This window comes from Triticum aestivum, chromosome 3A (genome assembly GCF_018294505.1).
Source record: "Triticum aestivum cultivar Chinese Spring chromosome 3A, IWGSC CS RefSeq v2.1, whole genome shotgun sequence".
In the NCBI taxonomy this organism is placed as follows: Eukaryota; Viridiplantae; Streptophyta; class Magnoliopsida; order Poales; family Poaceae; genus Triticum; species Triticum aestivum.
In genome coordinates, this window is record NC_057800.1 from 635,599,920 (window position 1) to 635,624,317 (window position 24,398).

The 24,398-nt window shown below is 48.3% G+C and overlaps 3 protein-coding genes and 1 long non-coding RNA gene across 11 annotated transcripts; 2 read left to right on the forward strand and 2 right to left on the reverse strand.

The window, feature by feature from the left end:
* The first annotated feature begins 4,784 nt into the window (after nucleotides 1–4,784).
* LOC123062772 (uncharacterized) lies at nucleotides 4,785–7,963 on the forward strand. Its single transcript, XM_044486428.1, has 3 exons — nucleotides 4,785–5,323; nucleotides 6,410–6,537; nucleotides 7,389–7,963. The coding sequence occupies exons 1-3, from the start codon at nucleotides 4,931–4,933 to the stop codon at nucleotides 7,534–7,536; spliced, it is 669 nt and encodes a 222-aa protein (XP_044342363.1). The 5' UTR covers nucleotides 4,785–4,930; the 3' UTR covers nucleotides 7,537–7,963.
* Nucleotides 7,964–8,953: 990 nt separating this feature from the next.
* LOC123062773 (ubiquitin-like domain-containing CTD phosphatase) lies at nucleotides 8,954–13,607 on the reverse strand. Its single transcript, XM_044486429.1, has 6 exons — nucleotides 13,190–13,607; nucleotides 10,570–10,714; nucleotides 9,876–9,990; nucleotides 9,740–9,803; nucleotides 9,483–9,648; nucleotides 8,954–9,391 (listed from the first exon to the last, which is right to left on the reverse strand). Exons 1-6 carry the CDS (start codon nucleotides 13,513–13,515, stop codon nucleotides 9,146–9,148), a joined length of 1,062 nt encoding a protein of 353 aa, XP_044342364.1. The 5' UTR covers nucleotides 13,516–13,607; the 3' UTR covers nucleotides 8,954–9,145.
* Nucleotides 13,608–16,067: 2,460 nt separating this feature from the next.
* Nucleotides 16,068–22,468, forward strand: LOC123062774 (beta-galactosidase 7). Of its 6 annotated transcripts, XM_044486432.1 has the most exons (19): nucleotides 16,072–16,384; nucleotides 17,077–17,172; nucleotides 17,265–17,377; nucleotides 17,484–17,550; nucleotides 18,138–18,230; nucleotides 18,311–18,454; nucleotides 18,538–18,632; nucleotides 18,730–18,838; nucleotides 18,941–19,025; nucleotides 19,286–19,404; nucleotides 19,488–19,649; nucleotides 19,728–19,912; nucleotides 20,012–20,106; nucleotides 20,237–20,349; nucleotides 21,110–21,217; nucleotides 21,296–21,403; nucleotides 21,512–21,657; nucleotides 21,759–22,077; nucleotides 22,181–22,468. In XM_044486432.1, exons 1-19 carry the CDS (start codon nucleotides 16,157–16,159, stop codon nucleotides 22,289–22,291), a joined length of 2,496 nt encoding a protein of 831 aa, XP_044342367.1. In that variant the 5' UTR covers nucleotides 16,072–16,156; the 3' UTR covers nucleotides 22,292–22,468. The 6 variants fall into 6 exon arrangements, 4 of the variants coding, with proteins under 4 accessions (XP_044342369.1, XP_044342366.1, XP_044342367.1 ...); XM_044486431.1 differs by having other exon boundaries at nucleotides 16,069–16,384; nucleotides 19,488–19,912; XM_044486433.1 differs by lacking the exon at nucleotides 20,237–20,349 and having other exon boundaries at nucleotides 20,012–20,102.
* Nucleotides 16,749–22,840, reverse strand: LOC123062775 (uncharacterized). Of its 3 annotated transcripts, none has more exons than XR_006429867.1 (6): nucleotides 22,664–22,840; nucleotides 22,452–22,564; nucleotides 21,286–22,247; nucleotides 21,068–21,202; nucleotides 17,262–19,687; nucleotides 16,749–17,183 (listed from the first exon to the last, which is right to left on the reverse strand). It is a non-coding gene; the product is annotated as an uncharacterized lncRNA (long non-coding RNA). The 3 variants fall into 3 exon arrangements; XR_006429868.1 differs by having other exon boundaries at nucleotides 21,286–21,393; nucleotides 22,452–22,548; nucleotides 22,614–22,840; XR_006429866.1 differs by lacking the exon at nucleotides 22,664–22,840 and having other exon boundaries at nucleotides 21,286–21,393; nucleotides 22,452–22,569.
* Between the last annotated feature and the right edge of the window lie 1,558 nt (nucleotides 22,841–24,398).

Below are 24,398 nucleotides of genomic sequence, written 5' to 3' on the forward strand. Positions count from 1 at the left end.
GAGGTAAAACGGACAAACCGAACGACCCAACGCATGGGAGTATATGGACGTTTTGTCCGGTCCGTGTCCGCTTTTGCCTCATTTCCAGACCAAAGTTGCTCTCGGTTTGGGGCCAAAGCGGACGTCTTCGCGTCCTCGTCGTCCGTCTGTGTCCGCTCTCGACCCCACCTGTCATACTCTCCTTTTCTGCAGCAGGCGAGGGAGGACGAAGGAGAGGCAGCAGCGAGGCGGGGCGGGGTGAGGCGAGGCGGGGAGGGCCAGCGGGCGAGCAGGCGCGCACACGGGCGGAGCGGCGAGCGGGCGGCCATGGCGCGCGGAGGGCGGGCGCGACGCGCGGCTGCGGGCGGCCATGGTGCGCGGGGGCGGGCGCGGGGCGCGGAGCCGCCATGGCGCGCGGGCGCGGCACGCGGCGTGCGCGGGTGCGGGGCGCGGCTACGGGCGGCCTGGCGCGGGCGCGGGGCCGCCATGGCGCGCGGGGGCGGGCGTGCGCGGGCGCGGGGCGCGGCTACAGGCGGCCTGGCGCGGGCACGGGGCCGCCATGGCGCGCGGGGGCAGGCGCGGCACGCTGCGTGCGCGGGCGCGGGGCGCGGCTACGGGCGGCCTGGCGCGGGTGCGGGCGGCGGGGCGCGGCTGCGGGCGGCGTGCGCTGGCACGGGGCGCAGCCGCAGGCGCCATGGCGCGGCGCGCGCGCGGGGCGCGGCGGCACGGGGGACGGCGAGCTTGGGCGGACGAGGCCCGCGCGCGGGCGCGGTGGGAGCGAGGGCACAAGGACGGCGACGCGTCGGGCGCGACGGCGGGCATGCGACGCGACGAGAGCGAGGGCGTGCATGAGCAGGAGTGGTCGCAGCGGCGAGTCCGTTGTGCCTGCTGCGTGTTCGTAGAAATGATGAGGACGGACAGCTGGTGAAATGGGGTAAAAATGGAGTAGCTGCACGCAGCGAGTTTGTTTCGGCCTCTGTCCGGCATTTTTTCTCCCTGTTTCTATCCCATATGAATAAAATCTGGATAAAATGGGGTGAGTTTTAGGGTCGTGTTTTGGAGTTGGCCTTAGCACACTGGGGTCGTACTACCTGCTGATTTAATTTGCTGCTTAAATGGCGTCCTGACTCCTGACAGGCAGCGCGTATCTGGTTTGATGATGGCTGGTGTGGCGACGGGCTGACGGCCTGCACCCTCACTGGCCGGTCTTAATTTGAAGCTTCACTGCGTGCTGCGGTACGTAGTACGTATACACTTTTCTCTTGACCTTTTTTCGCACATGAAAAGCTTTTTTTCAGAGCTGATCAAATGAGGATCAACGTACGCCGTATCCTGCGTGCGTGACTAGACGTTTGAGAGCTGGCAGCTCTACTGCTTTGCCATATATACGCGCGGCGCCCAGTCTGTCTGTCCAGCCGGGATGGTCAGTCTCAGTCGCGACACATCACGTAGCAAATTTTACACACGAAGCAGCAGATCAATTAATACCATGCACGCACGCACACACGTGGCCCGTTTCCCGTTTCCGTGTCCGTGTCATGAGATTAACCCAGCACACATCACACAGCAGCAGCAGTGAGCCAGTGATACACATGCTTAGCGCAGCAGCACGCACGCAACTCTGCAAAGCAATAGATGAGCACGTAGTACGTGCCGTGGCGCGCATGCATGCGTGCATGCACGCAGTGCGTTGCGTTTGCCGTCCGCGATGCCTGCCCAGCACCACCCCACGCCCTGCGCCAGTTTCCTCGCGCAGATCATGGAAGCATCGACCACATCTCCCTCCGGCCCTAGCCAGCTCTGCTCGGCCATGATGCCTCGGTGAAAAACTTGGCAAGGCTGTTCCCTCCCGTCACAAGAGGGCGTTCGTATTGGTAGGGCTTAGCTAGGAGTGGGACTGTAGAAGCGGACGAGAGAACGAGAATCTGCCCCATGCATGCAGAGCATATGGGCCATGCACATGTCCCGACCCAACACGTACTACTACGCTAGCTCCTCCATCGCCCGTGCATCCGTTCAACACCGCTCTCGAATGTCTGGTTCGAGCTGCGTGGTGTGCAACCGTGCATACAGCCAGAATCGTGCGAGGACTGTCAGAGGCTTGAGCGAGTGAGGCGTTGGTTCGTTGTTAGCTAGCTAGCTAGCTGGTCCCGGCATGCAAATCCGCGGGATTTGAGCTAGAGTATCAACTAGAGCCGCGCTGAGAGTGAGGTCGAGCAATGTTTATTCCTAGCTTCACTGCCCGAGATTGCACACGCAAAGGGCTAGCCGGATAGCTGGGCGGGTTAGCACGTGAATAAGAAACAAGATCCACTGGTAGCATATAGAAACCATTTGGAATTAATGGGTGCTACTCGTAACCTGGTTAGATCGTTAGAGGGACTGTGATATCCTTCGAACAACTCCAAAGGATCTATCCATTTTGTCTGCCTGTGTTCGTTTGGGTCGGCGCGGATAAAAGTGGCGGCCCAACACGCCGACCCAAACCAAAATTTCGTCCGCACCGATGCATTTGCGGCCCAAATTTGCGCCTCAAATACGTCGGCGCGGACGCCGAACGGACGCTTCGCACGCCTTCCCGCTGTCCGCCCCGTCCCCGTATGGCGGCCGTCCAACTACCCGCTGCCCACGCGGTCAGCTTAATTTATGACGACGGGCCCACGCGTTAGCGACGACGCTCGTCCTTTTTTAAGCCGACCGTGCGGCGGGGCCGTCCTCATCCAAACTCGCCGTCCACATCTGCCATCCTTTGCTCCCTCGTCGCCGGCAAATCCTAGCCACCACAACCACAGCGAGATGGGCCTCTTCTCCGGTGCCAGCGGCAACAAGGCCAAGGGCAAGTCCCCCGCCACCCCTTTCCCCTCAGAGTTTCTCCCGCCTCCGCCTCCGCCTCCGCCGGCGCCTCGCCGGCAGAGGCGACGCGTGAGCGTGCCAGTGCACCAGGCGGAGTGGCACTGGCAGCACCGCTAGCCTCTCCCGTATCCCGACATGACGCTGCCGCACGACTGGCATCTGGATCCAGATAGGATCCCAGTGCCGGCGGTGCCGCGGTCGGCTCGTGCTCACGCGGAGGAGGTGCGGCGCCGGCGGGCGCTGCTGACGTCGGAGCAGCGCCTCGATGCCGCCTACGCAACCGACTCGCCCAACTTGGCGAGGTGGTTCGCCTTCGAGCACGAGGAGGCGAGGCGACGGGGCGTGCGTGAGGTCGACCAGAGGTCGCCCCACCGGCGCTCGTCGTCCGTGAGGAGGACTAGGCGGCGGAGGACGCCTACCAGGCGTCACTTGCTGCCGTCTTCCGGGAGAGCGAGGAGGACGAGCGGTGTAGGGCGGAGGCGGAAAAGGAGGCTCGGTACGAGGCGGCGGAGGCGGAAGAGGAGGCTTGGTACGAGGCGGCAATGGCGCAGGCCCTTGCCCTCTCCGCGGCGGGCGACAACATGGTGTCGCCAGTGGCCCGCCGTCCCCCATCAAGACGGAGCCGGAGCCCAAGCCGTCCCCCATTGAGCGCTACTCCTGGACGGGAGTAGTGCGCGAGTGGGTACACACGCCGACGGTCTGGATGGGAGCGACGCCGGCGCAGGAGCAGGCGTACCTCGAGCACTGGCGCAAGATTAGGGTGGCCGAGGAGCGTCGCGACGACGAGTACCTCGAGATGCTCGAGCGCGACCTCGAGGAGGAGCAGCGCGAGGCCAGGGAGGAGGCGCGCGAGGCCGCGGCTGCACAGGCGGCCGCACGACCCCCCGCGACGGTACTGCCTGCGCCGCCACAGCCCGACATGACGGCGCTCTGGAACACCGCGTTCGCCTGGGCCGGGCCGACGCCGACGCTCACCGACCTCATGGACCCCGAGGACGACGACGAGGACGCCTAGGGCAGCGCGCCGCCTCGTAGTTTAGGCTGTTTTTTTAAAATGTAAATATGGACGCGTGGACTCTCGCCGGCCTTCGTGTCCGGCTTTAATGTTTAATTAATGTTTTTTTAATATGCATGCGCTTATTTTTTTTGCGCCGTCAAAAATGGGTTCAGGCCAGCGTTAGGCGCACGCGCCGACCCAAATGCGGAAGCGAACATCCATGTCCGTCTGGCTGACCCAAACGGACAAAAAATAGACGAAATCGCCGTCTATTTGGGTCGGCCCGTTGGAGTTGCTCTCAGCTCATCAGGATTCAAATCCTGATGTTAGCATTTATTTGTGGATTTATTACAGAACTTCCGGTGATACGTATTCAGTGAGAGAAGACGTTCCCATCGACGACGAGGCGTCTACGATAACTTTGTAAATCTCAAGATGATATGTCGGCTCAGTCTTTAGGATGTGCTTATAGAGATAGGGTGCGCGTGTGTACGTTCGTAGGAGTGAGTGTATGCGCGTTATTATGAGTGCTTGTGTTTGTACTCATGTGGGTGCTACATGATAAGCGTATGTGGGGGTAGCGCCAAGAGCTCCGTGCATTACGATTGATGCCGTATTGACCAATCCGTCCCGGTTTGGAGCTAACCATGTCGACGAAACCTGACATATTCTCTCCCGCGCACAGCCAGCCCCTGGCTGAGACCACGAAAATCATCCGTACCCATGTGTGATGGTGCATACGCAAAGGCCAAAACGGACGAGAATGTGCAGCGATTCCCCTGTACAAGTATTATACTTGCACTCCATTATACTCTCTGCTTAAACACTTAAGCTCTATTTCTTCAGTTTTTTCTGTATGTGTGTGCAGTGCAAGTGGAGCGCGCCCGTGACCACCACCGGGCTAATCCACCCGCTCCATGATTCCTCTCTTTTAAGCGGCCTTGTCCTCTCCCCCGCCCATCCACCCCTATATCGCTCCGGCCGTGCCACTCTCTCCCCTTAACACCAGCTTACCATCACTCCACTCCTGCACAGTCCTCTGCACCAGACACAGCCAGCGCACGGCGAGCGCGCGCGCGCGGCCGGCATTGGCGCCGCAAGATGGCGAGCGGCTCCGGGGAGCACTTCCTGAGGCAGCTGAGCTCCAGCAACGGGCTGCAGGCCGCGCAGGACGGTTACGGCGGCGGCGGCGGCGGCGGGAGGAGGAGGGGCTCCAGGCGGTGGTCCAAGAAGCGGGCCGGGAGAGGGTACGGCGGCGGCGGGAAGGGGGAGGCGGCGTCGTCCTCGGCGGCCGCGGGGAGGAAGCGGGTGATGGTGGTGGTCGACGACAGCTCCGGGGCCAAGCACGCCATGATGTGGGCGCTCACCCACGTCGCCAACCGGGGGGACTTCCTCACCCTGCTCCACGTCCTGCCGCACTACGGCGCCGGAGCGGAGGAGGCGCCCTCCCTCGCCAACTCCCTCGGCACTCTCTGCAAGGCCTGCAGGCCTGAGGTATTATACGTGTGCCATTTCTCTGTCAAGTTACGAGCATTCTTCCTTTTTTTGGACGAAAATACTTGCATTTCCCCCCAAAAAAGGAGTGTATCCCGGCCTCTGCATCACGCAGCCAACAAAAGTAGTACATGCATGCCGTGTAACTATCTCACTATTTCGAGCTAGCTAATTGTGCTGCTTCTTTTTTGCTTCAAATCGCTATTTTGAGGAGCTTGTCTCTAGTCTCTACAGTCTAGCTTGGTTCGGGCTCCCCCTTTGGAAGCATGTGCCTGGAACCATGCCCAAGAGATTCTAGGAGGAGTTCACAAAAAGTTTGTGTTGTGTTTTACCACCAATAGAACATGTACTTCGGAGTTCATTTATTTATTGAAAAGGAGTTCCTCTGTACTCCCTGTTTCCTGTAGTAGTTCATAGAAATTAGACCTAGAGAAAATTTCTTGATATTCTATATAGGAGGCCTCTCTATATAGTCATGCAAGCGTGCTTCATTATCTGAAATTGCAAGCATGTTAACTAGGCCTAGAGAAAATGTTCAAGTATAGTCTTGCCGCCAAGAGTCAATAGCGTGAAGTTTCGGTTTCCTGGTTAATCCCGCCATCCTGAAGTTCACATGGTGAGGGAGAGACACCTTCAGTACTTGGTTAAAAACGGTGAGTCTATCCATCTGGTTGGCCCCTGTACTTTATACAGATCAGATCAGAAACATACACAAAAAAAGGGAATCACCGCCCGCCCACTTTTCATGGCCGCCGGATGGATCTCGGCAGGCCCCAACCCAAAGGTCCCTCAGCCGGCACAAAGAACGGATTAGCAAGCAAACAAGCCAAGCCAGCGGGGGCTCGCCCCAACCCCAAGCAAAAACCCACCTAAACCGGCCGTAAACATGGGCATTACTGCGTACGAAACCCAAGCCTGCCGGCCGTGATCTGCTTTTATTTGGTTGCTTGAATCGAAAGTCAGAGCCTCAATGTGGCGCAGTACACGAGTAGTACTCTACTCCCCTGTCACCGTACGTTGCATGAACTGTTGGTTTGTCCTCATGCTCATGCCATGGAGACGGGTTTTGCGTGTGGATGTTGGTAGGTGGAGGTGGAGGCGCTGGTGATCCAAGGCCCCAAGCTGGGCACCATCCTCAGCCAGGTGAAGAAGCTGGAGGCCTCCGTGCTGGTGCTCAGCCAGACCAAGCCCTCTACCTTCTGCTGGCTAAGCTGGTAAGCATCTATATATTCTCACCACGCATCAGACATACTACATCACTGTGTGTATCTACCTTTTCTTTTTAAGAATACTGTATCTATCTACCTTATCACTATTGTGTATGTATGTGTGTGTGTTAAAAATGTGAGGTCAACTATGAGTAGATAGAAACCTACCCGGCCGGGAGAATCTATCATGGTGTCAGCCTGTGCAGTGCAGTTTTTAAAAGGTGGTAGTTCAGGGTCATTCATATCTGGATCCCGAATCCCAACAAAAAACTTGAGCTGCACTGCAACATCTGTATTGTATTTACATCTCTACGTACTGGTAGTATCAGTTCCCTTGAGCCTATCCTTTCAGGAAAAGAACGCGGTAAACCACCAGCAGCAGATTTATCTTACCAACAAGTGGATTTGCATTCGAGTGAGAGATCTTGTGCAAGCAAAGCAGCCTTTTGTGATAATTGATTGATGAGCGGCTCCGGTCGAGTCACTACTCACAACCGACGGCTCCTGGGCAGGCTTGATCGGGCTCACACCCGTTGTTCAATGGCAGGGTCCATCCGTGCGTGTCTTTCCGGAAAACACCACCCGACTAGTGCAGATCCATGTGCCATCCATAAATCCCAGATGCTTTTCCTTGTCCCCCTTAGCTGCATCCCCCAACTAAGTAAAGCAAGCGTCCCATAACTGTTGGCAATCTTCATTCATGTCGACAAGATAACAGCAAAATGTAGTAAAGTAGCATCATATGGAAACCGGGTCAGGTGGTTAACTTTTCATCTTGTCATCACTAGCTGCTTCTACTAGACCTTGTCTGAATGAAGAAATGGGAACGCGTGTGTGTGTGTGTGGTGTGGTTGCAGCTTGGCGCGGAGCAGCGGGGAGGAGCTGGTGGAGCAGTGCATCAACCAGGCCGAGTGCCTGACGCTGGCGGTGAGGAAGCAGAGCAAGGGCGTCGGCGGCTACCTCGTCAGCACCCGGTGGCAGAAGAACTTCTGGCTCCTCGCCTGACCTGCCCATCCGCCATGTCCACGACCATGTTTTTATAGAGTTTGCTGCTGAGTTTGTCTGTCTAGTTCGTTCCTGCGTGATCCTCTCATATTTTACTCCCGTATATCTGTCCCGTTCTGTGCTTTTTAACCCGTCGATCGAGTATAGAAAATAAAAAAAGATGTCCGTGCAGGCGTGCGGCATGCGGCCGTGTCGTGTGTCGCTGCGGTGGATCGTGCACGCTGCTGCCCCATCGTGTTGTAAAATGTAAAGTCTGAAAGAGTCCTAGGATTTGACCCTCCTCCTACAGCCTTGCCGTCTTTTCAGTGTGTGTAATTTGTACTGCCAACCTTTTTTTTAATCTTTTCTGCTGCAAGATTGTAATCTGTACCTTGATGTACCATCATCGTGTTGTGTTGCACAAAAGACTGATGCTGTTGTTGAGTGATGCTTGCTTTGCTCGAGTATGTTGAGGTTTTCTTTGCTGCATGGTTTGCACCCAACAAAGTCACTGCGGTGGCAAGTGAAAATTGGAGGTCTAAAACGAACGAGTTTGGCATCGCGGTGACATCCAAAGAACAAGTGTCGGCCGGGGCCTGGTAAAGTGGTAATTCGCTCCAAGTTTAGGAGCAGGGGGCGCAGTGGCGCATCATTGTCTTGGCTAGGGCTAGGCATGGCCGTGGTCCACACGCGGCTGTTGTCTGCAGGGAATCCTTCACTGAAATCCCAGCACACCCGTGCCCTGATGATGGTCGTCGGCTGGGGAGCAACCGGGCAAGAACCCCGATTGCCACGTGAAGGCGCGGATGGCAATGAAAAACCCAACCGAAATCTAGGTAGCTGCAACGCTACATGTAAAATACAGGTAAAATAACCTCGGCTGAATCCACCCTTTGAAGAACCTCTGTTGAACCTTGCTTAAAAAAACAGCGTGATTCCTTCGTAAAAAATGAACATACGGCTGAGATAACTTAATCAAGATCCTGCGCAATGGGCGGGACAAGGAAACGAACACGGCGACAGCTAGCTAGCCAGGGACCATAATTTTTTTTTTTAATGTTGAGGCAGGGACCATAATAACTTGGCCTGGTTCCTACATACAGACGCCGTAGACTGGTAAGACTGCAGCACCATTATGATACTCGAAATGATACGTTGGCTGGGAGAGAGCCAGTCAGTCAGCTGGATGCTAGCTAGCCTCAGCAGTCATCAGTTCATCACCAGCACACTGGCAGTAGTAATAACTCAGCCCAGTCAAAATCCCCCATCGGAGGTCCAGGCCCTGCTCATGATACCACTCTACCACCCTCCCTACCACCTGTTGCAGAACAGTTCGCGCCAATGCAAGCTAGAGGCCAGATACACTGATGGCGAACACAAATGGACCAAAAACCACAGTGAAAAGCTAATAATTCCACGTTGAAGCTGGAAAAGCGCAGAGCTGAAGGCTCGGAAACAAGCGTAACTCGCCAAAAAGTCGAACGCAGATTAAGCATGGGGTGTTCTCGCGGTGTGTTTCAAGTGGACATTAGGGTTTTCCTGCTCATTCTGGTGCGCTAGTCTGTGCAGTCGATGGCACTTGACAAAAAGTAGTAGGGTTTCTGCCTGCCGATCACTATACTGAAGAAAACTACCTGCGCCTGCGTCTCTTGCCGGTTTCGTCCATAAAGGACTCCCAGCCGTCGTGCTCCAGCTTGCTGAAATCTTCTAGCTCCGCAATGGAGAGCAGGTACTGCGTGAGCTTTCGCAGCTCCTGATCGCGGCCTCGGTTCTTACTGGCGTTCTTGAACGGTCTGATCACGAGGCCGTTCTGTGGGTTCATGACGAAGTTCCTCCTGAGGTCGTCAAACATGATCGTGTTCTTCTCGTTGTAGTGCTGCATATGGGGGAGCCGGGGGCAATGGTCAGATAACTAAGCTTGAAAATATCGCATTCATTAGTGATGCACTCGAGCACAGAACACCAACCTCGGGGAACTTAGTCCAGATGACACCAAGAGGTTTGCAGTCGAAAACCTTCTTGTCAGGAGCATGCACAGTTATCATCGCCATGTGATCCAGAAGGGCAGTGATCTTGTAGTTGGGGTTGCTGAGAACTCCAAGTTGCTCCATCTTCAGTTGCACCCATTTCATACTGCATTCAAGGATCGACAGTGATCATTTATACCAATTTCACATTGCAATCATGACTGATGAATAGATAGTTTGCGGTAGCAAAAGCTTACTTTGTTGCTGACCATATCATGATATCATACTCTGCGTATGCAGCAGCGAGAAATTCATGGAGAACTGCAAAGGAATTATGGCATGAAACTTCAAGTCTGCTGACTGAAAAACACAGCTTTGTGGAAGTGCACTTACATGGACGCATGAGTTCCAAAGGATTCTCAGCTGGAGACCTATGGTCAAACAGAGTATAGTCAATGTCTAACACAAGCAATCTTTTTCCATCGCGGCATGGATTCAAGAGCTTGATCTACATGCATAGGCACAAAAAGATGTGTTAATCAGACCTGGAGAATCACTTTATACAAGGCAACCAAGGCAAATACAGGACACAAGCGCTTTGTCATCACACCTCAAATTCATCTTACAGTAAGTTTAGCAAGGCAGTAAGGCCCAACAACTTCCGTTTGTAATCATAACCAACAGTATGGACTCCTTTTAGTGGTTGCTTCTGTTGTTGTCTCAACAGTAGGTCACAACAAAGGAGATACACACCAGAGTTATGGTTAAAAGATCATTGCTCAAAGAACTTTGTGAATCTAGGTTCAAGTATAGAGATACAAGAAGGTCCATCATTGTATTGTTACACAAGAAGACTCGCAAAGCTTTGAGTACATGGTAAATCACATAGTAATGTCTAATGTTGAAGTGTTTAAATTACTCGAAGCTGGACCATGCAGAAAGTTGGACCAATTTCACACAGATTGAAGGGGGAGCAGGCACCAAGAAGCGCATCAGAATTAACACAAATAGGTACCAGTGCAGAACTACACAAACATGCATATGGAAGAAACATATAGCAAGAAAGAAAAATGCGAAGGAAATATACCTTATACTGGCTTGCACGACGTTTCACTTTTTGCTTGTAGAGAACATTATCCTTTATAGCAGTAACTTCATCTTTGAAAAATTCATAATCATCGAGCACCTCTGGATCATCTGGTCGGTCCACAAATATTTCGTCTTCAACAGTACTGAAATTCGGTGCAAGACAATACAACAGATCTATAAATTACTGTGAGGGACCAGTGTGCACCTTCCATACGGAAGGAAACTACATGAAACGGAGCATGTTGTTTGAGGTAGAATGCACCAAAAGAGTGATTTGAATTCAAGACCTTGATTTAAAAAAAATTATAATATACTTATGTTGAGTAAAGCTCAAGGGATAAATTAACATTAATGTTGGCTCTTTCTAGCCGGGCATAAGAATGTTATCCCGCAGGCTACAGCAGTCAGTGGCAGTGCTAGCAGTTGAATCTAGTGATGTCAAAGGCTCAAACAAGTACATGTATACAGTATTTGTGTACACATATACAGTACTCCCTCCTTTCCAAATTAAGTGTCGTGGTTTTAGTTCAACCACGACACTTATTTTGGAACGGAGGGAGTAATTTATAGCTAGGTTATGCAGGCTATTTTTTTTTTTTTGTGATGCCACTTGACATCAGAATCTAGGAGTAGCTTCACCACTGACAGCAGTAATGCACACTCCACGCCCATGGCTCTTTCTTTCTATTCGGGCATAAGATTGTTATCCTACAGGCTACAGCAGTAATCCACACTCCACGCCCAAATTGTATCATCTCACTGTAAATAAAAGTAGTCCTGAACTCATGATCTATCTATGTGAACAGAATCAATTACCTCACTTCTGTAAGTATTCCACTAGTATCTTTACGAACTTTTAACTGTTGATTTATGCAGCTTAATACGATTCACCGAACAACAACCCATTATCAAAATTATTGGCAAATATGGGTAAAAATATGATAGGTAGCTAACACCATAAAACAGAATATGAAGTATCTACAAAACCGAACTTTGTTATTTGAAGTTACTACTGAAATGTGTCCAGAAAAAAATGCTTAGACACAAGGGCAAATTATGGACCCAGAAAATCACCATCCAAACAGACTAGTTTTGAATATGAAGTATAGCCACCTCATGGCATGAATATTTAGCACCTCCACCTCAGAAGGTGCAGCCCCATCACCTTCTGAGGTGGCGGTCGGCCGGCAAACTGACTTCCTCATCTTCGGATCCTGATCTGGCGGCTACGGGATTGCTCGGAGTTAGGCCAGGCGAAATCCATGCTCAGCTTACCAATGCTGGCAGCGGCAACACTCGTGCGTGTCGTTTCCCTTCTTGGAGGTGCTGCCATGGCCTTTATCCATGCCCCTCTTCGAGCTTTGGGGGAAACCCTAGGTCCAATTCTTTGGATCGGATGGCGGCGGCGGCACGACGTCGTTCCCCTTCTTGAAGGCGCTATCTTGCTCGCTCGTAGCGTCCCCGGTGTTGGATTTGGAGATGTTCGATGCCTCGCTGATTAGGCATGTCTCTCTAGTTTTAGGCTTGGTGGGTTTAGTTGTGTCCTTTTCCCTGTTTGGGCTGAGCACCCCTTTCCTCTCTGCTCCGGGTTCCATGCTCATGCCTCCTTGCGTTCATGCCATGTGTTGTATCCTCTATTGTACTCATTCTCCTTTCTTCTATCGATGAAAAGATACGCAAGCTTTGTGTATTCGCAGAAAAAAAAACAGACTAGATTTGCTCTAACTTCATTTCAAATTTCAGTTACCATCTCCATACTATGTAGACTGAATGCTACATTATCGATCTTCATAAGTAAAAGACAACAACCACCAAATGGTATCATCATAAGTCAAAAACAAATAAAAATTGTAACCATTGAAGAATAACTATCTGTTCTGATCCAAAAGTGAAAAAATGGTTGAACAAAGTTCATGATGCAACCACCAGTTACAGTTATTCAACAGGCAAACAATTTACTTACTTCAGATATTTCACTGGTGGTGGTGCCCTTAACATACTCCACTCTAAATGGGACACCATCGCAGCACACACAAGTATTATTAAAACTACAGCCCATAACTAATAATGCTTGAGCAGGTAATCTTATCCTTCTCAGCTGAAAATCGCATACTCTAATATCTATCAGCGCCAGTTGATGCGGCGGTTCGGCTGTCACCACCCACATTATTCCCCAATCCATTCGTCTAACGCTAAACTGTCAAACAGACAAGTACTTCCTGTTTTCCTTACATGGCCACACCGAAATACCGAATGCCCAAATCCACCATCAAATACGCCAATTCCACAGTTCCAGAACATATATCATACAAAGCAACTGTTCTAATCACCAACACACAACACAGACAGAAGAGATCAAACAAGCTAGGGTTTAGCGATTGGTTCACAGAGCATTCCAAATCCAGCCGCTCGCATTGCGAAACCGTGGCATCTGCGCTCGATCCCCACCAAGCTCGCATCTCCCACCGATTTCACCAACCGAAACCTAGCGTTTCCGCGGGGCGATACAAAATAATCATCCAATTCCATGCGGATGCACTGATTTTCGCAGGCACGCATCCGAACCAAGCAACTATAGAGTTAAGAGCCACGAGGAGGGCAGGGGGGATAGCGCGTACCCGATCATGGTCAGCTTGCCGTTGGGCTTGAAGGGGAGGGAGGAGAGGAGGACGGACTCGTCGTTGAGTATGAGCTTGGGGTAGAGAAGCTTCTGGCGTTTGGGCAGCACGTCGGTGAACTCGCAGATGCGCCGCTTCAGCTCCAACAGCGTGTCGTCCCCCATCGCCCGCACCGTGTACTCCTTCCCGCCCCACTTCACGACCAGCGTAATCTCCTCCGGCGGCGCCTCCTCCGCCATGAGGGAGATCGCCTCCGGATCCAGCGCCGGCGCAGGGGGCGGGGCCGAGGCCGGGGCCGCCGCCGAGGAAGAGGACGCCTCCGACATGGGCTTGGTGGTGTGTGCGGTGCGTGGGTCTGAACCTTGAACAGTCGGAAGTTTTGGGGAGAAGGAGATGGGGGATGGAGTTACAGGTGTGCGTAGCCTGGGTGGATAGGCGTAACCGGCACTTCGAAGGCGGACGCGGAAATGGTTTGAGTCCAGACCGTATTCGGTAAACCGTAGATTTTGCATTACTCCCCCGTCCCAAAATTCTCGTCTTAAATTCGTCTAGATACGGATGTATCTAATACTAAAACGTGACTTGATACATCCGTATTTAGACAAATCTAAGACAAGAATTTTGGGAAGGAGTACTATTTTTCTGCGAAATTTGAACACAGTAAAAAAACTGTGAAATGTGAATGTGTTACAGCAATGAGAACGATGCGTCCCCGCGTCGCTCCTTCTTGCAGACACGGACGAATCCCTATCTTGCCGCCACAGTCAGCATCTTTTCTCTATTCCCCTCGTGGTCGTTGGTAGGTGCCCATCGCGACACGCTCTCCCTAGAGGCGTGACATCACGATAGTCCCCCTAAATTGCGAGCAGAGGTCAGTGGTGGCAATGCCCCGCTGGCCCTCCTTGGGCATGGATCTGGCCTCTAAAGGGGGTGCAAGGTGGGGAGGGGAAGCATGGTGACCATCACCTTTAGGAGAGAAGCAGTGGGCCGGTGTCCTTGAGGCCGACATTACTTGGCGGTAAGGCCCATGTTGGTCAGTGCCCTCTATTCATCAACAACGAGACGTGGCTCCCTCTCTATGCTGGTACTGTAGGTGGTCTGCTTCCCCATCTTTGACCTTGCTCTGACAATCTTGGGGGGGGGGGAGGGAGGGGTTAAGCGGTAATGGGCTAGTGCGAATTCATGCTTAGCGATGATCGATGTGAACGAAAATGATGCATGTCGATGTTGTCTACCCTGACCTAGCCCCCTCCCTTCTTCAACACATGGAAAACCTTAGGTCCATTTCACTAGGCCATGCGGCGGAGCGCCACTATGACGTCGTTCTCTTCTTTAAGCGCTCACGGGTTGTTGTGGAGCCTAGATATGACAAATGGAGATTTTGGTGTGTCTGGTCTCACTCCCGTGCCTTGGTGACTTTGTGTCGCTTTTGGGTTGGCCGATGTGTGTGAGCCTCTAGGTATGATTTAGTCCATCATAGGCACTTCCTAGCCGATACCTTCTTAAGGTCTGGGTTCGACCGGGTCCTGCCATCCACAACCATAAGCCTCCCTAGGAGCGGGGATAGGGGCACTACATTGACCTAAGCAACATTGGAGTCGTGGTCATGCTACATAGATGTCTAGCAATGGTCGTGACACAACTTGTATGTTGGGTATCCCGCCTCCTCGCTTTTCACGGGTGAAGGCTGGGCAAGGGCAAGATCTTTATTGTTGCGGTACTAGTGAGAGTGCATTGTAAGCCAAGGCATCGTAGTGGCTACTCCTGTGAAAATGACACATCTTCCCATGATGTATACGTGGAAGACTCTGAACCACTGAACGTCCACTATCTCCGTCAGGATGAGCCGCTGACGCGTCGTTATCGCCCCTCCCATACTAGAGGCGATCTGACCTTGCCGATGATAGTTCGGAAGTCTTCGTGCACATGTGTGATATCCAGGCTTAATAGAAATGATAGACTATTCATATCAACAAGGCGGCCCTTCTTTTCAAAAAGCTCATCCTCAAGGAATCTTAAAGTAAAGCATGCTTGGCTTGAAGAAATTTAAGAACTTGTTCTCAGGTGCGCACGAGTGAGGACAAAATGTGCGGGAAATATTAGTGTTGGTATGTGAGGCCAGTCTAGATTCCAGACGCATCAACCAGGAATCGGTGGGTTTGGCAAGGGCATTACCGCGTGGCCCTAGCCCCTAAGGACCAACACTCTCGAGTCCCTTGAATCGATTTGAAACACCTGATGCCAGATCTCGATGTCATGAATGTATGACGAGAAACCCTAACTTTATCGTCCCAAGGAGACAGCAGGAATCTACACCAGAGCTTCATCGGTTCATCCCGACGGTCACCAGCCGTCGGAGCGGTAGGCAGGGGGAGGAGAACTCATGGGCTGGCCAGGGAAGCTTGGATGGGAGGAGAACTTCGCTCTAGCCGCCTAAGCGTATACCAAAAGACAATCTGATCCTTCAAGTTCGCATGAATTATGTCTTCCCATGATGTATCGTATATAGGGAAAAGAATTAGTGAGCGTGATGGCACAAACTCGCACTGGATCTCAAAGCACTGGCCACGAAAGTTGCAACGTGTTTTCATTATACAGATCGAGAACAACATTTAAAAAAAACGCATGCATACACAACCTTGGAAAAAAAATTATATGAGACCAAGTCTCACGGTTAGCAGGTGAGACCCATCCTGATGGATGACACGTGGCATTCACAAATTATAAAGCAGGTGCTTTGTGATTTGTGAATGCCACGTGTCATTCATCAAGATGGATCTCGCGTGATACCTGATCTCATAGAATTCTTTTCCACAACCTTGCAACCCAACCTCCAACCTTCCCCCATATGAATATCTGTCCCCGCGACTCCCGGGGAAAGCATGCGTTACTTGCCATCGCTGCAGCTCCATATATACAAGGAAATCAATCGAGCATATCGCCTGCAAGCAGTAGCAACCGAGAGAGATGTCCATGGCCGCCGCCGCAGCAGCGATCACGGCGGTGCTCCTGGCCGCGTTAATGGCACGAGCGTCGGCGGCGGCGGCAGGAAGAGTCTGGGCCGACGAGGAGAAGGGAGCACATAACGGCACGGCGAGAAGACAGGTCACGTACGACGGCAGAAGCCTGATGCTGGACGGCGCCAGGAGGATGCTCTTCTCCGGCGATATACACTACCCAAGAAGCACACCTGAGGTACCATGCCGTTTCCTGAATTGTTATGTTTCATGCGTGTGACCTTGTACTGGTTCTTTGTGATTGAAAGTGGATTCATCATTTTAATTTCGACGTTATTGTTCGAGCATTCACTGTGATGTGACCAGTGGTTTAGTAAAGCTTTCTGATGTGAAAAAACGTGCAGTTTTTAGTTAAATTTCAACAAGCTTTCTTGTACTGATTGATATTTTCGTGCGTGTCATTTTGTACCAATTCTTTTTTGCTTAGAAGTGGATCCCATCATTTCAAGTTGCAAATGCTGGGTTCCTTTTCTGAGTGTTTGAATAACTGAAGTGATTCACATAATCAGTCCATCGACCACAAAAAGGCGCACTTTTGTTTTTCAGTGCGTCTCACTTTTTCATCCAACATGGAAGAGTGACAGGTAAATGCTGCCGTAACTGTCAACCCCAAATAAGACATCATTTCAAGCATTTTTTAATTAAAGTAAATTCTTGATTGCTAGTACACTACAGCAGAAAATCTAACTCACTAGATAAACAGATTAGTTCAGTTAAAGTTTCACCCAGCAATCAAATTAGTTCAGTCAATACATACATACATACATACAGTAAGCAATCAAGCAATCAAGCATGCGCCACGAATCATACTGTATGAAGCAGAAAACCTCAGTTCCTTTCCTTCAAACTAATGTACAATCCAATTAGCAGATGTGGCCAAGACTCATAGAGAGCGCCAGGGAAGGTGGCCTGGATGTCATACAGACATACGTCTTCTGGAATGTCCATGAGCCTATCCAAGGTCAGGTGGGTGCTCCCTGCACAGCAACAGCAGGCAAAAGTTCAGTAAAAGAGCATTTTGCAGCTAAGAGTGTTCAAATTCATTTTTAATGTACCAGTACAACTTCGAAGGAAGATACGATCTTGTGAAGTTCATCAGAGAAATCCATGCTCAAGGCCTCTATGTGAGCCTCCGGGTCGGCCCATTCATCGAGGCAGAATGGAAATACGGGTAATGAGATGATGAAGTGCATTTCCAACATGAATTTCAGAGAAGAGTTTCATTTCTGTGGTGTCCTCAACATGTAAAGCTTTTACTAGATCTTTTATTCATGCAGAGGCTTGCCATTTTGGTTGCGCGGTGTCCCAAACATTACCTTCAGATGCGACAATGAACCCTACAAGGTATCAACTACCCAACACAGTGCCTTTGAAGCCTAGAACAATGATATGGTCAACCATATAACATACAGAATCTTGCTGCAGCGGGATTATTCAGAATAGAAATATAATTTCTTGTTTCCTTCAATCCTCTGTTCACATGGTAAAATGAGTTATAGTATTACCAAATATTCAGAATATTTTTTCATCGTAGTTCTAGCTTGTAAAACATCATACTACCCTCAGAAACCCATTAGCATAACCAAAATAGCCACAGGATGCATTTTAAGCAAGCACAAATGAAATGACAAATGATTGTGAGGTAAAATCATAATACATAGGTGAAAACAGATGTCTATGAGGCCAGACTATATATGAGGTGAGAGTAGTATATTGCATACAGTGATACAGACTTACCAACCTCACTGCCAGAAACAAACAGTGCAAGAAAACTGAAAAGATGCATCTACAAGAATATAGACTGTTTGGTTTGCAAAACCAGATTATGAATTGTCCGTGTAATCCTAACTGCACAAGCACCATAGAGCGACATTACGTCATGCTAAACTATCATGGTAGATGAATCGTACTTAAATATTGAATACGTGCAGGTACATATGCAAAAGTTTGTTGCTAAAATAGTTAACATGATGAAGGATGAAAAATTATACTATCCACAAGGAGGTCCCATAATCATATCACAGGTATTTCAGTTGAACAATACTTGACCCTCGTGCTCTGTATTAGCTGATCTTTTTGTGCAACCCTAAAATTTAAAATGCAGATCGAGAACGAATATAAGCTAGTCGAGGGAGCATTTCATTCAAGGGGACCACCTTATGTTCGCTGGGCAGCAGCAATGGCTGTAAACCTTCAGACCGGCGTTCCATGGATGATGTGCAAACAAGACGATGCTCCAGATCCCATCGTCAGTGCCCTTTCTTATACCATTATGCAGGATTGCAGATTATCCACAATTTGAAAGCAGTGTAACATTTATTACATGGTTAGATTAATACCTGCAACGGGCTCATCTGCGGGGAAACATTTATTGGGCCAAATAAGCCAAACAAGCCAGCTTTATGGACCGAAAATTGGACATCTCGGTGCGACAAACACTCTTTGCTTTTTCTCTGAGGATCTTTCACATTCCCAGGGGTATAACCATATAAGGCCTAACATTGCAAGTTTCTCTGCATACAGCTATCCTTTATATGGTCATGACCCAAGATACAGATCACCAGCAGATATTGCCTTTGCAGTTGCACTTTTTATAGCAAGAAAAAAAGGAAGCTTTGTAAGCTACTACATGGTACAGCTTACAAGGAAACTTTAAGAAGCTTCCCTAAGATCTCTCAGTAAATATGTTTAGTATTTCATTCATGATCTCATACAATTACGGATTATGATGCAGTATCATGGCGGGACAAACTTCGGGAGGTTTGCATCCTCCTATGTAACAACAAGCTACTATGATGGAGCTCCACTTGACGAATATGGCAAGTATTTCTACCGTTGCAAGCTATCTTTGACATATTTTAAAAGCGACTATTCAAAATTCTTGTAAATTAAATATTATAACATGAGCATACTCCACCAGGAAGGCACATAAAATCAAACCATGTAACATGTCTAGTTAGAAACTGATGATCTGTGAAATCTACATCAATGGAAGATCTTGAAAACACTAATTTTGGAGAACACGATAATTGATTAAATATATACATATTGATGTTTGAACTACCAAGCATACATCCAGGTTTAATATGGCAATCAACATGGTCTCATCTGAGAGAATTGCATGCTGCAGTAAAGCAATCTGAAGAACCACTACTTTCAGGATCATATTCTACTTACTCATTTGGTGAGCAACAAGAGGTGAATTTGTGTGCAGAGTGAAAGGAAACTAGGTATACTTTTTTTTCAGTAAAATTATGCGGCTAACTTTTGGCGTACTACAGGGACATGTTTTTGAAACTGAGTCCAACTGTGTGGCTTTCCTAGTGAACTTGGACAAGCATAAAACATCAAATATCCAATTTGGTGAAGCATCATTCCAGCTAGCTCCTAAATCAATAAGTATCCTCTCAAGTTGCAGGAGGGTAGTATTTGAAACAGCCAAGGTGAGCCAACTACCCTCAGTTCTTCAGCCATTGCAGACCTGCAGGGAGTGCTTCATTTATCAGTTTTACTTTGGGCAGGTAAATGCACAGCATGGTTTAAGAACAGCACAAGTTGTCCAGTCTCTGAACAATGTTGATAGCTGGAAAATATTCAAAGAACCGATTCCTCTGGCAATAAACAACACCACACACATTGGACATCGATTTTTTGAACATCTCTCAACTACAAAAGATGAGACAGATTATCTCTGGTACCTTACTAGGTAAGATGAGCTCCAGCTTGTTTAATGGTTTAATGTTTACATTGGTTTTTAATACCTCATCCTGCCCACATTAATAATAAAATAATGAAAATCATGCAGATATGATTATAGATCAAATGGGGATACCCAGCTAGTGCTTAATGTGGAGTCACAAGCACATGTTTTACATGCTTACATCAACAATGATTATGTAGGTATGGACAGAAATACTATCTCAGTGCAGTTTATAGAAGGCACCAACTGAATAGCATCACAAAATTGAACCTCAACTATTATTCAGTTGTATATTTGCTATGTTTGCTATCTTCTTCCATATGTGATTAGGTAGTGTGCATGGGAGTCATGATGGACCTAGAAATATCATTCTCAAGACACCTATTACGCTAAGGAAAGGACAAAACTCCATATCACTGCTAAGTGTCATGGTTGGATCACCGGTATGACTTTCACTTAATTGTATAGACTCTCAAATACGAAGGTGTCGATATTTAAAATCAAGGAGCGCATGAGGTGCCATCCAACTGGTATCCATCAGGCAGCATTGCAGTCCAATAAATACATCAGCAGAGCATGGTTTCTGTTGAATTATACTCCTTCCGTTTCAAAATAATTGAAGTTCTAGGATTCTCTGAAGTCAAAATTCATCAAATTTGACCAAGTATACATCAAATTATATCAACATCTGCAATATAAATTTTATTCCATTAGTTTCATTATGAAATGTATTTTCATATTATATATATTTAGTATTGTCAGTCTTTGCGGATATGTGTATACACTTGGTCAAATTTTACTAAGTTTGACTAGGAAAATCCTAGAACTATTTGGAATGGAGGGAGTACATGATAATTGTGTTATTCAGATTTTACAGCATATATGAATAAAATACTGAACAACATTTTAAAAATACAAAAAAAAACATAACCCCCTGACAGAGATTTCAACATATAGACTAGTCAGCTTAACCAAGAAAGAGGCTCACTAGAAAATCATTGGTTCTTGTTCCTTGACTGAAAATTAAGCTAAAAAAAGTGTGTCAACAAAACACACCACCCAAGCTGTGACTAGTGGACCCCAAAGGGAAAAGCTCAGTTGACTCTACATAAGCACTAATAAGAAATTAAGCACAGCAAATGGATTAGAAAAGCATGTTACCTACTATTTGCAATGGACTGAGTTTTACTCTAACAAGTAAAGGACTCTGGAGCGTACATGGAGCGAAGAATTTTTGGAGTTCGTAAAGTGAGCATACAACAGGGAGATCACAAATCACATTCTCTGAATAATGAGCTGTGGAAACACCAAGTAAATCCAGGTCAACACTGATTCTGAATCGATAGATCAATCTCAGATTCAAATTTTCAATCAGTTACCTTTGTGCAGATTGGCTTATCTGGAGAAATGAATAATATATACACACCGGAAGGATCATCTCGTGCGCAATGGACTGCCATCAATAAGTCCATGCACCTTCCACTTATCTGGTACAAGGTACATCAAATGTACATAAGTCTTTAATTCCTGACAGACTTCAATTACATGTTTATTCCACAGTGACAGTAACCGACAGCTTTGGGAAATTGTCGTCATTTGGTGCAGACGACATTTGACACACCATGGGGGAATGACCCAGTCACGCTGAACCTCAGCAGTATGGGGAAGGGTGAGGTGTGGATCAATGGAGAGAGCATCGGACGGTATTGGGCCTCCTTCAAAACCCCTAGCGGACAACCATCCCAGTCCTTGTCAGTACTATAACTAGTTTTACTACTAACAACACAAATTCCTTTCTTGAACTCGAATGATGAACAGCAACTGATGTCTCATTCGCTTGTCTTTTCTGAAGGTACCACGTACCACAATACTTTCTGAAGCCTAGAGAGAACACCCTCGTCCTCATGGAGGAAATGGGTGGTGATCCGCTACAGATAAGCGTGAACACAATGTCGGTTACCCGAGTATACAGTAGTGTGAATGAGTTATCCACCCCATCACTCTTGTCACGCAGAAAGCACCCAGCAGTTCGGCTCCGGTGTCAGCAAGGCAAACGCATCACGGATATTGAGTTTGCGAGCTACGGAAATCCGGCTGAGGACTGCAGAAGCTCTAGCAGGAGCTGCCTCGGGAGTTGCCACGCAGAGACAACGGAGTTTGTCGTAAAGGATGTAAAGCCCTCTGTCCTTCCAGAAGTTACATGCTGATATCATAATGCACTATCCTATTACCACTGCAATCCTAAAAACTTGGGTGCTTGTTTTATTGCTTCAGGCTTGCCTAGGCAGAAGGAAGTGCGCGATTCCGGTACGGCCTGCCAAGTTCGGAGGCGACCCGTGCCCTGGGATCGAAAAATCACTTTCAGTTGTGGCAAGCTGCGGATGAGTAGGATGGGAATTGCTACTATCATGGCGTGATTAACCAACACTCAGTTTGCACAAATTTGTTGTCACAGGGTCCAAACACTGTACTAAATCTGAACTACAGATAGAGCAGTACTGTATCCACATGTTAAAATGTACAGGAGAAGTGGAGTTACACGCACCAATTTCACTGCAGAAATTTGTTGGATTCGCCGAGAGAAGGCAGTTCTTTTTTTTTGACAGGTGAGAGAAGGCGGTTCTTTCACTGAGCATATCCTCCTGCGAAAATCCAACGCTGCAGAAGATGGAAACCGAATAAATTAGAGAGAATAATCCAGCTTCACCTTAAACGTAGGATTGTAGAGTGCGCCTAAGTAGCGGGTATCAGATGTACCCGCGTTCTTCCTCGCCCGTCCGGAGGTGAATAGCAATGGCTTCGCATGTGAGCGGAGACGCGGAGGCGGTTGGAAATCTGCCACTGCCACCACGGCCAAGCCGCCGCCGCCGCCCCGAGACGCGCTCGACCGGTGGTCCCGCGCCTGTCCTCCAGGCCCGCCGATGGAAACGAGCCTCTGCCCTTTAGTTTACACAAGTTTACAGTTTCAAGCTGTGTCCACGTATTTTACCATTTACGCTTTCGTATGGATATTACGCCGACGGGAGTAACGTACGAGTGCCAAATGAAAAGGTTTAGATCTTCAGATGCATGCCGATGATTGCGTGCTTCATATTCACGTAATCTTATTCTTATGTCAATCTCTTTCTTTTACATACAATCCAAAAATAGGCTAGGGTTTCATAGAGATAACATAATAAAAAACGAAAATAGCCAATAATAAGGTTTTAAAAGAGAAAATTATATCCCAACTGCCGCCTGCTAAGACTAGTCAGGAGAATAGATTAAAGCAGGAACTGCTGCCAGGAAGCACATTATCGCCAAAAGATAAAGCATAGATGAAGCTCTAAACCCACTACTCCAGAAAGTAAGGCAATCATGTTTTTTTAATCTTCATCCATCTCCTGGGTCATGTCTCAACATCTTCTTCTTCGTCACAAACAACATCTTGGACAATCATCAGAACAACTTCACCTCGTTGCCTTCCCCATCATCATGTTGCTCCAATGTTGTCCTTTTATAGAGCAGTAACACCTTCCTTTATTGTTACATTGTCAAATGGGAGTGTCATACTCTTGGGATAACCATGTCCTTCCCAAATAAATCTCTCATATTCCATAACAACCTATTTTGTTCATTCAGCCATCTCCTGAATGTCATTGTCCTATCGATATCATTCTTTTTTTAACTGCCTTCTCCCGTTCATTGCACAGTTGAAATAGGCCATGAAAAATAAACAAGAGAGGCTTATTACTTCATCATTTATCACCCCAAAAAGCTCGTTACCAACTTCCATTATTATCCCCTTAAGGTACAAATAATTGATTTTTAGTAGGTCAACACAACATGGCGAGTCATTCATTGTATCATGTATTTGATAAATCCCTCTATAAATCTTATATTTTCTTCCTCACTACCTTTTGCCACATCCATTCTCTGGATTCAAGGTTCCACCACCATTTGCATAACAGACTAACATTAAACCTCTCTAGATTATGAATTTTCGGACCTCCTGTCTTCTTGGGTCTACACACCACCAACCATCTAACCCTATGATATTTTCTCTTCTTACTAGAGCCTTGCCAGAAAAATCACCTCATAGTCTTTTCCATACCCCTATATTCATTTTCGGAAATATGTACATGGAGAAATAGCACACGGGCATACTACACATGCATTATTTTATTCTTGTTATCCTACCCCCAATGGATAAACTACTAGTTTCTCATCCTTCCAATCTTTTATACATGCCAAAATTCATAATTAGCATGTAGTCTACCTGCATAAACAGGCACACCGAGGTATTTGATTGGCGAAGAACCCATTTGAAAGTTAAAAATATCAACATATATATCAGGTTCTTCTCATCATGCAACACCATGAACACTTCAATTTTCAGGAATTTTCAATCCAGACATTTGCTCAAACATATAGAGAAGCAGTTTTAAGTTTCTCACAATGTCCAAGTCATCATGTATGAACCTGATTGTATCATCGACATACTGAGGAATAA